The sequence below is a fragment of the Bufo gargarizans genome, chromosome 3 (genome assembly GCF_014858855.1).
Source record: "Bufo gargarizans isolate SCDJY-AF-19 chromosome 3, ASM1485885v1, whole genome shotgun sequence".
Lineage (NCBI taxonomy): Eukaryota > Metazoa > Chordata > Amphibia > Anura > Bufonidae > Bufo > Bufo gargarizans.
The window spans coordinates 417,209,898-417,226,297 of record NC_058082.1 but is presented as its reverse complement, the minus strand read 5'-3'; the positions used below and the strand labels follow the sequence as shown (position 1 = coordinate 417,226,297).

The following is a 16,400-nucleotide window of genomic DNA, read 5'->3' as shown; positions in this document are numbered from 1 at the left end:
ATCCTGTGTATTTATTGCCAGGTCCTGCATAATGTGAATCTGTATTTCTGATTTTGTAACTGCTTAAGTGTAATGTACCTGGTTCACCAGCAGATGGCGGCATCTATTGCAGAGCTAGTTTGTCTAGAGTGGAACCTGCTTTCCATTCTAGCCCCATCTCTAGAGAGGGAGGAGTTCAGCTAGCTGGAACGAGTCGAGGAGTACCCCCTGCAAGGGGAACAGTGTGTGCAAGCCAGCAGAGCACAATTTCAGCTCGGCTGGGTATAGAGGCACAGGCTACAAGCCTCAGCAGCCAGGAGTGTTCCCTGAATAAAGACAGAGTCAGACTATAGAAAGTAAAGTTCAGCAGAAAGGAAAATATCCTATTTAATCCTGTTGGTACAGCAGAGATAGATAGTACAGATGTAGCAGAGCCGAAATGTGTTGGCCTGCCAGAATTTATGCCAAAGCTTGCTGGTAATCAAGATAAAGTTGGAAGTTTCTTCTTTGAGGTAGGTTTATTCGAGTAAGGCCTCCTCAACGCATGGCCACGCGATCAGTCCGTTCTATATTTTTGCATAACGGAACCCCACTTAAGCACTTCGTAGTGCTTCCGTTCTGTGGTTTCGTTCATTTCCGCACCGCATCTCTGGATTTGTGGACCCAAGTGAATGGGTCCGCATCCGTGATGCGGAATGCACATGAACGTTGTCCTGTGTATTGTGGACCCGCCGTATGCCGGTCACGGATCACATGCAAGAGGTCTAAAGCTGTTAACTTCGATACAAGTCTGGACTCATTTCTTCATCCTACTAATCCTTCAACTATTCACCCGATCTGCAGTGCTTCGGCAAAAAAAATAAAAAATAAAAATATAATGTCTGGGCTTCCAGGAGATCGAGGTAGGAGCACCGTGGCACGTGCATAGCCACAAGCATTATAGGCTACCCTTGCCCCACTCTGGCATTCCTACACCTGGGTACCACCTATCACCAACACCATCTACTTAAGGGGTCCCATTCCCTGTTACCGAAATGCAACTGGTGTCACGACGAAAAAAACTCTTTCACTTTAAGGGACCCCTTGTAGTACCCTGTCCATTGCAGAGGCCTTGGGAATCTTCCTGAGAAGCTACAGACCAGGTCCAGCACTTTTATCCTGTGTATCCTGCAAGTGGTTGAGAACCACTTTCAGTGTACCAAGATGGGTAGGTGCTTCGCTGCTTCAGCCTGGGTTAGCAGAGTCCAAGTTAGAACCAGGCCATGGAGGCCCTGTATGGACTTGTACCACGAGTTGCTTTAGGTATGTAATAGAAACTCTATTGCCAAGTTGTTTGCCCATTAGATACTGTAATTGGCTCTCTATGTGCCATTACTTGTAACTGCCAAGTAGAGACCTCATTAAATATTTCAATCTACAAGCTAGGTTTCCAATAGAGACTAACCTCCAAAGTATGTACCAATCTCCAATAGAGACTTTGTTTTAACTATACATATTATTAAATATTTTTTTTAATTATTAAATTGAGACAGGAGAAGAAACAAGAGAAAGCAACAAACCTGTCACAGGAAAGTATAACACTTTTTAAAATAACCTAATCTCAAAGATCAAGCTAAAAGAGACTTGAACCACCAAGTTGTGTTTCCAGTCCTTGTAACCACCAAGCTCATTGCCATTGTTTGTAACAATCACGCCTTTTGCCAGAGTAATTTCCTGTTCTTTCGAACTCTGCCGTGTCTGCCCCAATTATTTTGTCATCCATGTGTGGGCTACTGTGTCAAGTTCAAGACCCATACATAAAAAAGTGAGCCTCTTACACATACATGGTGGAGGCCACATCACATGGCTGGTTTTGTGCCACTGCTGTAGTAGTTAATCTGTCTTACGCTGATAAGAACAAAATCGCTTATTCTGAGATCTACTGGTCATGTTCCACGTGCAGCCTGGATGAGAGCGGCATACGTTATATTACAAAGGAGACAATCCTTTGGAATCCTTTTACAAAGTTGATAAAACGCTAATGTGTCACTTTGACCCAGTGTTTATGTCACTACTTGTCTACAGTTTGACATGACTATGGGAATGATGGGAAATATGACTGCACTGCTTTATCTAGATTACTTTGCATGGCCATACAGCACTATACCTGCCAACATTTCTGATATCTAAAGTGGGACACTTGAGGTCAGCATGGAAAAAATTATAATTGTATCTATGGAAATGTCTAGATTTCCTAAGGAAGCAATCCACTTTCATGGATTTGTGTTAGCAGTTGATAGGTTTAGTAAAAATTTCAGCAGATGAAGATGCAGCAAACTTATTAAGAGGGAGGCACATCTTGGGCTGTCTGTGTGCAACAAACATGCATTTTCACTATTAGCTAGTATAGAGTTCAGCTGTAATGTAAGCCAGTTTTGTGGCCTAAAATTAAGCTAAATATATTGGGTTGAGGAAGTATAGGCTATAACCTTCCCCTTTTTTAGAAAAGTAGGCTGAGAACTCTAAGCATTCCAAAATCATCTAAAGCAGATATTTTTGAGTAAGCAAGCATATGAGAATACACCCATCTTCAAGAGGTTTATAAAAGGGTTCCAAGCCAAGTCCTACTTGGCTGTGGATATGAATAAAAAGAGAAAAGAAGGATGCGGTTACCAAAACACAACCTAAGTACAAAATGTACAACAGGTGGAAGAGAACCAGAGGCGCCAAAGATAATGGACTAAGAAGTTAATAATAAAAGTGATGGTAATCCTCTAGAAAAAAAAAAAAAATTATATATTTATTAATAATAATAATAATAATAATAATAATAATAATAATAATAATAGAGAAGGCAGCCCAAACCAGTGTTAGCAGAGCTACACACTTAATAAACAAGTGAAGAAATAGATAAAGGATGGGTCGTGTGGCCCTGAAATGTCCAAAAAGGAAGCCTCAAGACGGCCTTACCTTTACCCAAAAGATAAACAGAAAGAGAAATAAACAAAATTAAGCGCAGCTCTCAGTAATGGATATTGTTATTGGTGTTAGTGGCCCATACGCGTGCCTCAGGGTAAATATTAACTCGAGAAAGAAGATATCCAGCACCTTGATTTTTCGTGCTTAAACTATGTTTATTCCATAAACCAAGTGCACAGCGGTAAAATCCTCAGAGTGCAAGCCCCAATACGGTCTACGTGTTTCGAACCCAGTGGTTCTTAATCATGAGTCATGATTAAGAACCACTGGGTTCGAAACATGTAGACCGTATTGGGGCTTGCACTCTGAGGATCTTACCGCTGTACACTTGGTTTATGGAATAAACATCATTTAAGCTTGAAAAATCTAGGTGCTGGATATCTTCTTTTTCAAGTATACGAATCTGGGTCTCTTCCCATCCGTGCACTCTCTAAATTGCTGATGCAGGTGAGCTGGACTTTTACTATTGCTAAATATTAACTCCCAGGTGCATACATTAGCGTACTGAATGTACTATATATTAGCAGTATTTTAGGAGATAGCATAGCACGTATACTATGAATTAAGTTTTGAATTATAATATAAACTCATTAAGTGATACATTCAAATAAAAATCTAAATTAAAATCAAAGATCGCCTGTAGTATGTAGAAGATATGACGTCAGAGCTCCAATAGTACCAAGGTGGAAACATACGGCACGTGGGACAGCGATTCTTCGTCAATTTTTTTTTATTCAATAAAATGGCTCAACGCGTTTCGGGGAGAAATAATAATCCCCTTCATATACTTTGCTCGTGATGAAGGGGATTATTATTTCTCCTACTTGGTTGGTGGACCTAAAAATAAACTCAGTTGCCCCCCATGTCTTCATGGTTATTGATGCTTTTTGTGAATGCATAATACATTGTATTGTACCTTTGTGCTGCACAGAGTCCGAGCACCTGCCTTGTGTGTTGGATATTAACTGCTGAACCCTTCTCAACAGCGATCTCGTCATCTCCTTTTTAGTACGAGAACTTCGGGAAAGGAATTTCCAGATACCATCATACAGGAGGTGGTGTTGGTCAATGGGGACAATTGTCTTGATGCCCTGCATTGATGTGACTGTGAATGTTGTGGTGCCAAAAGTGCTGCACAGAACGGCTTTCGGGTGGAGTTGAGGCATGTCCATATAAGTGTGTGTGTTTGTTGCCAAGTGAGCGAGTGTGTACTATGAATTGAGAGTTGCAGTCATGTTGTCATTAAAGTACTGATACCAAATAATAATACCTCTACATCCACAATACCACTGAATAATGACTAAACACCACCTTCATAGTGTTACCAAGTAATAACTCCACACACACCGAGATCATATTACTGTCAAATACACTATACAATGACCAACATTACCACCATACAGAGACCATATAGTGGGTAGTGTCAGTTCTACACAGGCACTTTGCAGACAAAGTAATATAGTACAGTTAAAAATCAATGTATCACAAGTGACATATTACCTGATCGGAGTCATTCACTTTCCTTTTCTTCTCCATCTGATGTGATGGCGACTTCTCTAGACCATTACTTTCCATCACCCTCTGCATCTATATTCACCCTCTGCACAAACGTCCCATCCTGCTACCTCTTTAAAACCAAACTGCTGCTTTCCTAAATACTGTGTCTGCTGCTGCCCTAGGTGCCCCCATATTTATATATACTTGTCTAAAAGTTAGTGCCAAACAGATCGTACCCTAAACAGTAATAATTCAATTATACAATAATAGTGCCCCTGTTTGTTCCATACATAATAACAGTTCCTCCCTTACTGCACCACACAGCACTAGTGCTTCAGTAGTGTCCCCTTAACAGCTCAAATAAATATTCAGTGGTAGAAGTGTATATGTCCAAAGTAATAATCCTAGAAGCAAATAATTTGGTTAAGGACATTGAAAAAAATCAAAATAATAAAGTTGTATTATTAATTTATGTTAGAAACATACAAAAAGGGTGTGTGACCTAAAAACATTGTGTGAATTAGGCTGACTTATGGGTCAAATGGAGGACACGTGTGCCTTACACAGACTGGATAGGTGTCGCAATAGTTTAGCGCTAGACACCATTAATTTGAATACCAGTCAAGTGACAACAGTCCTCTAATTGATATAGACCCAAACAAACTCTTACCACTTACCACCAGTAGCACTTACCACGTATCCAGTTGTCAGACTGTGGCCCTTATGTAGGCCAGAACTGGATACTGTGCCTTGATCCAGGGGTATCACATTGGGAGTTTTACATAGTGGCGCAATATACAGTAGTCGCCACTTACTTGCCTCATGTGATTTACACCCCTGTTTGTTTGGGTCTATATCAATTAGAGGACTGTGGTCACTTGACTGGTATTCAAATTAATGGTGTTTAGCGCTACACTATAGCGACACCTATCCAGTCTGTGTAAGGCACACGTGTCCTTCATTTGACCCATAAGTCAGCCTAATTCACACCATGTTTTTAGGTCACACACCCTTTTTGTACGTTTTTAACATATATTATTAATAAAACGTTATTATTTTGATTTTTCAACGTCCTTAACCAAATTATTTGCTTCCCTTTAACAGCTCCACATAGTTAACAGCGCCCTAAATATGTCCACATACAGCAATACTGTCCCCTTTTCTGCCCCTTGGTAAAAGTGCTTCCTTCTCTGTGGAATCAACAAAGTAATATCACCCCTACACATTAAAGCACATGAATAATTCCGCAGCGCTTCACAGACATTAGCATCAAGCTGTCCCCAATGGGGCTCACAATCTAAGGTAACTATCAGTATGTCTTTGGAGTGTGGGAGGAAACCGGAGTACCCGGAGGAAACCCACACAAACATGGGGAGACATACAAACTCTATGCAGATGTTGTCCTTGGTCGGATTCAAACCCAGGACCCCAGTGCTGCAAGGCACCAGTGCCAACCACTGAGACACCGAACTGCCCGAACTACGCTTCCCTATTACCCCCACACAGGTATAATATCCTTATTTCAGCCCACACAACGTTTGTCCCTTAGCTCCCCACACACAGTAAAATAAAATAAATGAAAACTCACCTGACCCCATTGCCACTATAGACAGATCAACTCAGGCTACAGGCCTGTAGTTTGCTCCGATAGTGGCATGGTGTAGCCAGATGTGATGACATAACTACATCATGTCTATCTGTGTACAGCTCCAACGTGGCCTGCAGCTTACTAAAACATATGCTAGGGCATGATGGACCCACGATACATCCTTCCCCAAAGAAGTCAACAGGTTTGCATCCTAAAGGAAGCCGATACATCTAAAAAGTGCAGTGTTTAAGCTGGCAATTTTAACAGTGTAAACACCCTCTTGTATATGCGCCTTGACAGCAGCCTGGTGCTCCTGACATCTTCTCCGATGAGGTTCAGACAATTAATAAATTGGTGTATGTAGGATTTATATTCTCTTAATTTGCTTCTTGTTTGACAGAAGCAGCACCAGAGGTGTTTGGCCCCCTGCCTTCTACATAGACATTAATATGAGCATGTTAGGAAGAGCTGGAGGTAATCAGGAGATTCACAGATGACAAAAGTCATGTCTATGGACATCTTGGCAAGTACTACGACAGAGATTGCAGGGTCTACTTGCATTTATACTCCATAGCACAGATGCTGCACAGATGTAGTCCTTCACACACACACACACACACACACACACACACACACACACACACACAAAGGGAAGGTACATTTTGTTTATGACATGAACTGTGAAACTGATCCATAAAGGTTGAAGGTTGAGAACTCCCATAAACTACCAAGTATGTTAAAACTTGGCCTATTGCTAAAACACTTATATTTACGTGGAATTTTTCTGTTGATCAGATCAAAACAACAGGAAAATACTCCTCTCAGATTTTTTCTAATTTACAGGATTAATCTCCAAAATGTGCATTTTCAGATTTATCTAAGGTTAATCAAAAGTTCTCCTATCCTGAAAATAATGAAAAGGGACCGTATAGAAGTGTAGGTTCCCAATATACTACTAACATGGACAGTAAATAAGGGCATATTTAGATTTGGCACATTGGCTGTAGAAATGTCTGCAACTGAAAATCAGCACATGGTTTATGTAAGAGGAATGGATCAGTCGTAAATATTTCTGCAACAAGTCCACCAAGTGTGAAGAAATCCTAAATGTGATGGGCATGGCCAGTGGCGTACATAGAGAAGTAAGGGTCCTATAGCAAGGATCAAACCAAGCCCCCCCTACAGGACAGAAGGGTTTCTGTCTAAACCCCTTTCAATGTTTCTTAGGCCATTTTTTCCCCTGCTTCATTTGCTTAAAGTTGTCCTGACCAAGTTTTCTCCTACAGTAGAAGAGGAGATGATCCCAACTGGACTCCTCTTGCCCTGGGACCCATAGAAGTTGCATGGTCTACCGCTATGATAGTTACACCCCTGAGCATGGCCAAAAAGTTGAGACTGGGGGTACCATCTGGTCAAAAAATACTTTTCAATGGCTGGAGCCCTGGAATTAGTCTTCATCCTGAACTACCAGTTATTTCAATAGGACATGTTTGGAATCTGGCTAGGTACATCCTCATCATGGCTCTGCAGGAGATCTGCATATTAAGCACAAAAATACAACATGATTTTGCAATGTTAAAGGGACTCTGTCCCTTTAGACAAAAGCCTTATTACCTACACTAATGTAGGAATAGTACAGCTGACGCATAGTTCAGGTCGGTCATTTGCACTTACCAGGGTTTCCCCACAAACTGGCTGTGTGATGCATAGAGAGGAAAGAGGTGGCAGAGTCCCAGAGTTGACCATGGTAAACGTTGACAGCGCTAGGAAGGGACTGGGCAGAGCAGTAAAACATACCATTCAAGTAGTTTTTTTTTTAAATCAGAAGCAGTGTGAATATGAACTTTTAGTCTGGCTGGTTCTGCTCCTGCAAGTGCCCTGGTGGGGGTGCTTCACTTTGAGGTGCCCTCTGCTTTGAGCTGGTTTATAACCTTGCTCCTCTGCTTTGAGTGACATCCGTTGCATCCAACCAGGAGATTCTTACAGCTAAGTGTAAAAAATATGGAAACTCCGGGCACTGGGAGGAACATCATGTACTAGGGACAAACATTTCATTGTTGAAGGAGTTAGGCTACTTTCACAATTGCGGCAGAGTGATCTGGCAAGCAGTTCCGTCACCGGAACTGCCTGCTGGATCTGGCAATCTGCATGCAAACGGACAGCATTTGTAGACGGATCCGGATCCATCTTACAAATGCATTGCAAGAACAGATCCGTCTCTCCGGACAGATCCGGCATTTTTTAATGCCGGATCCGGCACTAATACATTTCAATGTAAATTAATGCCGGATCTGGAAATCCGGCAACTAATCCGGAATTTTGGACGGAGAGAATACCACAGCATGCTGCAGGTATTTCCTCCATCTAAAACACTGTACAGTGACTGAACTGAAGACATCCTGAATAGATTTCTCTCCATTCAGAATGCATGGGGATAAAATTAATCAGTTCTTTTCCGGTATTGAGCCCCTATGCCGGAAAACAAAAACGCTAGTGGGAAAGTACCCATACACTAGGGGAGCACTACGACTCTTTTTCTAGTCAGAGTAGAGGGGAAGGTTCGTGAAACATCTCAATGAAGAAAACAGAGCGATTCACAGTAAAAAACCTCCTCAGCAAACCTAGTTTTTTGCTTTTGCACAGAAAGACATTCTGCTTTTACCTCTTGCATGCCAAAAGTTGATAAACTGTGAGCAGACTGACCAATGGTGTACAGACCATAGAGGCAGATCATGTGACTGCTATGTGGCAGCTGGCTATGGGCATGGGGGGGTGTGGTGGGGGAGTTGGTGTTTGGGGGATAGTGGCATTGAACAGCTTCTTCTATTTCTGACACAGAGCCACAGCATTTTGCACCATTCGCCACTAGGGGGAGCTCAGTGCATAGAGATTCTGCAGCTTTCTTTGCCTTAAAATGTAGACGCACTGAGCGCCTTCCAGTGGAGGCTGCAATCAGCCAGTTTTATACTATTCTGTGTGAAGGGAAGCAGGTGATTTATCAATGTATTATACAAGTCCTCTGGTGCATACATTAGGAAATAGGCTGTTTACAATAAGCTGCATATTTATGAAGCACCTGTTCCAGGTTTTCAATTCAAATATAGTAGGTAAAGCATTGCACTTTAAATTCTGTAGTTCCATACTGGGAGTGTTTGATGCACACCCACTGGGAAACTGGGTGGGGCAGGGTGGTTGATACTAAGTTTTGCAATAAGGAGCTATGAGGGATGGCCAATCAGCGGCTCTCCGGCTGTTGCAAAACTACAACTCCCAGCATGCCCAGACTGCCTACAGCTATCAGCCTAGAGCAGGGCATGGTGGGAATTGTAGTTTTACATCATCTGGAGAGCCAGCAGGTTGGCCATCCCTGCCCAATGAGATCTGCGTGCATCCCTGGCCTTGAAAAAAACCTTTACACAAATTTATTTCTATGAAGGGCAGAAAATAGTACACTTTTTGCCATAAACCCATGCCTGCTTTATGGTAGGTGACATGTAGATTTTATTTCCTGACTTTTAGGACAAATTAAATGTGGCAATTTCAGTAAGATCTGTGTGCTTTGTAATACATCTGTTGGGATTTACTTGAACTTTTTTTCTTAGACTGGACTAGATACTGGCATCAATAAGAATTATCATATACCAAAGGAAAAAAAAAATAACTATCAAAATGTAATAATAATAGGGAATTTAGGTGACGGAATCAAAGATTACAATGGATATACTGTATATCACACACACTGGATGTGTCCTAACCTTGGTTTAAAAGTCAATGTGTAGCATAAAATCAATTACAACTAAATTAAATGCTTGGGCTAGTCAATATTCAGCTTCAAAGTTCAAAGTGTATCATTGTGAGCCAGCTGTAATCCAAACCACACTTATTTAGTTTCAGAATGAAACTCCGCTTTAAAAAAAGTGACTCTCTTTCTTGGAAAGTATGGCATTTGAAACTCATACTATACTCATTGAGACAGCCACCTAATTGGTTTGAAGGTGGTCTTCTAGGGGGTGGTCTTCTCTAGGAAGCAGTATGCATAATATATGGTGAAACAGAAAATCTGTCAAAGAAATCTAGTCTGGATAAGGGAGAGGTCTCAAAGAAGGGGTCTTTTGGAGAGGTTTTACCTCATGTCCTCATCTTATGATTAAGATAAGCAAGAGGAGAGTCCGAGCAAAAGATTGTCATTGCAGGTCAACACACTCTATTAGCATATTTAATTACAAGCTGTTTGGACTCTTTGTGTCACCTGCTAAAGACTGGTTTAGTTCCATGGAATTAAATGAACACGTAATGCCATATCAGAAAGGTATAGAGTATAGGTGACCTGAAGACAACAAGGATACAGTGTAGTTGTTGAGATCATGTCACATATATGGTGTGATTAAAAGCTTTTGAGTAGACGCAAAGTTACTGATTAATGTGATGTACAATGTCACTAAAATTATGTCCAAAGGTCCAACACCTTAGAGAGTGTGTAGAGGGATTATAAAGACTTGTGAGTTGATAATAGGGAACAAGAGGCATTTCCACCTAATATCTTGGGTCTGAAGGGAAACAACGAAAAATATGTTTTTAAGAATATGTAGCATTGTACACCTACCAGAAGCAGGCACAAATCCATAGGTTGTAGTGGTCCAATCTACCTTCGATTGCAAAGTGGATCATTTCCATAATCCAAAGAATTGAGTCAGTAATGAACACTCTAAATCTTCAGTTAAGTTGTTTATCCAGAGTCTCCCCAGATAAAAGAAAAGAGACTTTAAAAAAATAGAGAAGCCTGATAATGGAGATATCTAGGGATGCTCTCCGAAACCTATGATGAGCAGATGAAGGTTAGCAGACATCAGAGTCCACCAGACATTGAGCAGAAGGCACAATTGGCAATATAGAAATCCTCTCTACTACTGGAGGAGGTAACGTCTAAGGGGTTGGGTTTCACTAAATGAGACAACCTCTTAAGATTAGGGCTAAAAGAGGAGGGTGCATGGGGACATAGTCAATGGCCTACCCATCTGATGCTTTATTATATTTTGCATTGTAGATACTTTAGCTTTGAACAAGCAGCAGATGTTTGAAAGAAATAGAGTATGTCTCTTCTATTCAGCACCTTAAACGGTCTTGACCATCACAAGCAAATTACCAAAAATTACCTGATTTGCTTGATGAAAGGAACAAAAAAAAGTCTCATTAATTGAAATTAAAATAAGTAGCATTATATAAAGTAATCTAAACTAATTGGTCATCTAAATAGCCTACTGTAAGTGGCACCACTTCATTGAAAAGCACAATGTCATGAAGTCACCCAACAGACACTCTTAATATTGAAGGGGCTGCCTGATTAAGACAACTTATCCACTATCCTAAGTGTCTGAACCTTGGGGGTCTGACTGCTAGCCTGTGCTCCCGTTTGAATGGAGTGGAATGAGATAGTGCGGCCATGGTGCAGCTTGGTCCATGCAACCTTACAAGCCAGGGTGGTATTCAACGAACTTGTTATAAACCGTCATTGTTAATTGCAATGTTGCGACCCATAATACCAGCATGGAGGACCAGTTCAAGCCACACCATAGCGGCGTCCCAGTATGGAACTACAGCATTTGACACACTTTTATAAAAAAAAAAAAAAAAAAAAAAAAAAGACAATGAGTGCTGTAAAAAAATAAATAAATAAAAAATTAAGCTGTGGCGTCATTGGTTGCCATGGGCAACAAAGGCAGTTTTTGTTTTAGACTGTTTTGTAAATCTCCCCCATTATGTTCAGATAGCGAAATGTAAAGACAGATGGAACAGTTGTAATCCCAAATTCAATCATCCATTTCCATGAGACTATTGTAGGTATTAATACGTCATCCATTAAAGTTGTAGAGCTAGGGAAGAGGGACAATCAGATTTATATACTGGATAATCCCTTAACACATCTGTATGCAGCTACCAGCAGATAATCCGGACCAGACCCATTCATTTTATGGGCTCACTCCAGTGTTTTCCCCCAAAAAAGCTGAAACTACAGTCAAAACGATGTACAAAAACAAGTTCAGGCAGCAAGAACATCGATTACAGGCTCAATCCAGTCTCCTAAACTCAGGAAGCTATCTAGTTTTCCCTTTTTTAGACAGGAACTGGCAAACTATGCTCCAAGGTATTTATAACTACTCCTGGATACAAGGTGATTAATCCCACAGGCCAAATTCGCCCATATCTAATCTCAGAAACCTAAATTGCATTTTTATATTCAGCTCCAACACTGCCAAATTCCACTCTGCTACATATGCTTCGCATACAAAGTTGCAGCTTGACTATATTGAGCGTTCTAATAGGCACATCGGAACTCCAGCGCTCAATGTAAGGGCTCATGCACACAAACGTATTTTCTTTCCGTGTCCATTCTGTATTTTTTTGGTACCATCCATTTCAATGGATCCGCAAAAAAACAACAACAAAAAAAACCTCACAAACACCGAAGTTACTCCGTGTGCATTCCATTTCCGTATTTCCGTTCCGCAAATAAATGAATAAAACATGTTCTATTATTATCTGCATCACGGACAAGGATAGGACTGTTCTATTAGGGGCCAGCTGTTCAGTTCCGCAAAATATGGAATGCACAAGGATGTAATCCGTATTTTTTGTGGATCCTTTTTTTGCGGACTGCAAAATACATACGGTCGTGTGCATGATGCCTAAACTGTACATTTGCTTGGTTAAGATGATATCCCCCATGTCGTACTTACAAAATGCAAACAGTACCACTAAATTAGAGCAAACCAAAGCATTGCTCTATGTAATTGCAACCATATGCCAGCTTTACTGTCATAAACTCGTAATGTTCACCAGATCACACAAACTATACCGTTTAGAGCATATTTTTCATGCATTCAAACCTGACTGATGCGTTATGCCTGGCAAAGTCAGGGTTAATAACTATTGGCAAGGTACAGAGGGTTAGTATGGGAACAATCCAATCCCCCAAGCTGTCTCCATTACTCTCGTCTGCAACAGATTCATTTAAAAAAAAGACGCAGTGATATGTGCCTTTGGCATCAACGCCAGAGCTATTTGCAGGCATGTGTTGTATACAATAGGCACACTTGCTGAGCGCACCACTACATCGCAGAAATACTATTCTATGGTTCCATCATCTATCCCATAGTACTATTACTATTCCACGTGGTGCGGATAGAAAAAGTATTCTTTACAAACACTTTAAAAAAAAAGCTGCCCCCCTAGACCCCCTATAAACCAACATGCGATGAACGCAAGCAGCCAACATAAAGCATGCTTCACTCTCGCTATTTTCGTTGCATTTCAAGCATTTTTATGGCATATTTTATAAGCATGGTAATGGTGTTTTTTTTATTTTGTATAATTTAAAATACTTTTTGAGCAGTTTTTTCTATAGGAAAAACATCAGAATGATTCCATACCCACAGCATGTTATGTTCCACTGACCCCAACAATACCGAAAACCAAAACTCTTTGGGGGAATTTATCATCCCCTTTACCCCAGCTTTCTGGTAAAAAAAAAAAAAAAAAAGTCACAATCCCTCGCCACTTTCCGAAAGCAGGGACGCGGCGGAGTAAAGTGTGGGCGTGGCTATCAGCTCCGGCACATTTATCATCATTTACGCCAGTTTTTCTGGCATGACTGATGATGATTTCAGTTTAGGCGCACAGACTGCCCGAGGATGCACCTGATTCATGATGAGGCATGTAGCTCGTCATAAATAAAGTGCATCCTCTGGCGGCGCAGCGTTAAACGCCAATCTTTGATAGATTCCCACCTTCATATGTAGTGCGCTTTAGAATTCATTATAGTCGTTATCTGGCTTCCTAAACCTAATGGAAAGGGATCTGTGAGAGCGAATCTTGCACAGAATGGCACTTTAGCTTCATGCATTGCATCCCGAAAACCTGATTTACAAGTTGCTATTTGCCAAACACGTTTTTTTTACATGTTTATATGATTATATAGTACAGGGATGGCATTACCCGGTTCTTAATGTGTAGACTAAAGCTGGCAGACTTTACATGGACTAATACGCCATGTGATTTAACGTAATGCGCTTTAATGTGTGAAAACACCCAATATTCATCCTGTAAGAAGTTACTTTTCGATCCACCAGCTTTGCAGGCTGAACGCTGGCAACCAAAGAAGATTACGGAGAGTAGCCTGCATTTCTTAACTCTTGAGGGAGTCGTGATGTACAGGACTAACGCTTTGATCTGTGTCCTTATGCCAGGGGAACTCATAATATAAAAATAAGTGGGGCTGCACTTCCATCCAGACTTAAAAGTGTTAATAATACACCCCAATATTTGCAGGAACCTGCACCACACCTTCTTATTCATGGGACAGTTCTGAAAATGTATGCAACAGGCAGAAACCTACTATTTAAATCTGGGCTAAAACACAATATAAAATGTGTGTAAAAGGACACCTGCTGCGAAAGACACAACACGTTCATACGGCGTCTTGACGTTTTTTTAAATGTTAGGGTACTTTTACACTAGCGTTTTTCTTTTCCGGTGTTGAGTTCCGTCACAGGAGCTCAAAACCGGAAAAAAAGAACTGATCAGTTTTATCCTAATGCATTCTGAATGGAGAGAAATCCGTTCAGTATGCATCAGTTTAGTCCATCTTACGTTTTTTTGGCCGGAGAAAATACCGCAGCATGCTGCAGTTTTCTCTCCTGCCAAAACACTTGCTGGAATGCCTGATCCGGTTTTCATGCGCAGACCTTTAAAAAAAATGCTAAAAAAAATAAATATCGGATCCATTTTTCCGCATGACACCGGAGAGACGGATCAGATATATCAATGCATTTGTCAGACGTATCCGCATCCGGATCCGTCTGACAAATGCCATCCGTTTGCGTTCGGATTGCCGGAACCCTCTGCCGCAAGTGTGAAAGTACCCTTACTGGAACACATGCAGCAGAGAGGAGTTTGTCACTCCTGCAGTAGCAGGTAAAACTGACAAAGAGCTGAGTGACAAACACAGCTTTGCTACATCAGCAGGGGCAAGGAAACGCATAAAAAGGTTCTAATATGGGATTTGTGTGTCTAGATGTACTGCAAAGACTCAAAAGTAATCCAAAAAGCTTCAGGATGAGTCGTTTCTCAGGCTGTAAGTGATGAAGAAGCGTTGAGAATCAGTGCAGAAATGTAAAGCAAGGGGTAGGCTATAGTATTCCCCATAGGAAAGTTTATGTAGTGAGTATTCAGCTAGTGCAGGTTGATCCTCACCTGGGCTTGGGGAGATCTGCCAGTCACAAGCTGGGGAAATCCTGGATGATCCAGTTGTCTTGTAGCCTCTCGCAGCCCAGTCCACAAAGTGCTTTGAGAGCCAGCTGAGCCATTCACATGTCTGTCCTCTCATTCACTGAGTAGTGAGCTGGGATCTAAGGCTGACTCATGAGGCAGGACTAGTCTTCAAGGTCCTAGTGCCTTTCTGACATAAACCAGGTGTGTTTCACATTCTTCTCGTCCTCTCCGTTCAATCAGTGCAGGAATACTCCAAATTTAATAAAAAGAAAAAAGAGATATCTGTGGAATGGAAATCTCAGTCCAACTCAAGGGGCTTTTGCGCATAAACATTCAGATCTCGAACGCATCCTCTTCTCGTCTGCAGAAGAACAGCTGATAATAACCCCCTATAGTCATTGTGGAGTTTAAACTGGGATTATGTCGGAGCCTATCAGCTTCATCCCAGCAGTGGTGTATTCGAATAATCGCAAGTCACAATGGCTTAACCCTTCCGCTCCCGGAGGGGGCTTATCAAGAATAATCCGAGGACAATGAAATAAGTATTCCTGAATGAATTGACGCTGAGGGAATCGACGCACAGTCAGAAAAAAAATAATTTGTCTTCGATCCGCTACGGCGACACGCTTCGGCTTTTGGCATGATGTTCTTGGCATGTGATTCACACTTCATTAGGCTGTACGTGTTATTATATTTGTCTTATTAATGTCATTTACATTTGTACTATATGTGAAAAGACCATGTTCACATCAGCATATGGCGGTTACTAATTGTTTCGCACAATTAGAATACAATTAAGGCTGGTACTACACGGCGACAGCAAGTCTCCGATAAGAAATGTGTGCAACTCGTCTACAACTTGCTGTTAGCGCTGTGATTTGGCTGTAAAAACGCGACCAAATCGCAGAAAAGTCGACAAGTAAGGGCTCATTCAGACAGCCGTAGAGTTTGCGGTCTGCAAATTGCGGATCCGCAAACCACCGATTTTTGCGGACCACATATGATCAGCAGTATGATAGAAATGACTATTCTTGCCCACAATTGTAAAAAAAAAAAAAGAATAGGACATGCTCTATCTTCTTTGCGGGATCGTAGAACAGAAATACGGATG

General features: G+C 41.2%; 1 protein-coding gene across 4 annotated transcripts in view; it reads right to left on the bottom strand.

Annotated features, from left to right (window-relative positions):
* Positions 1 to 15,569, bottom strand: part of NGF (nerve growth factor) — a 112,921-nt gene extending 97,352 nt beyond the window's left edge. For 2 of the 4 annotated variants that reach the window (XM_044286165.1, XM_044286166.1), the window contains exon 1: positions 15,272 to 15,569. In XM_044286165.1, coding sequence (XP_044142100.1) covers positions 15,272 to 15,404 — 133 coding nt within the window. In that variant the 5' untranslated portion in view covers positions 15,405 to 15,569. Of the gene's footprint in view, positions 1 to 10,625; positions 10,829 to 15,271 lie in introns of those variants that run through there. The other 2 variants (XM_044286167.1, XM_044286168.1) reach the window with 1 other exon arrangement.
* Between the last annotated feature and the right edge of the window lie 831 nt (positions 15,570 to 16,400).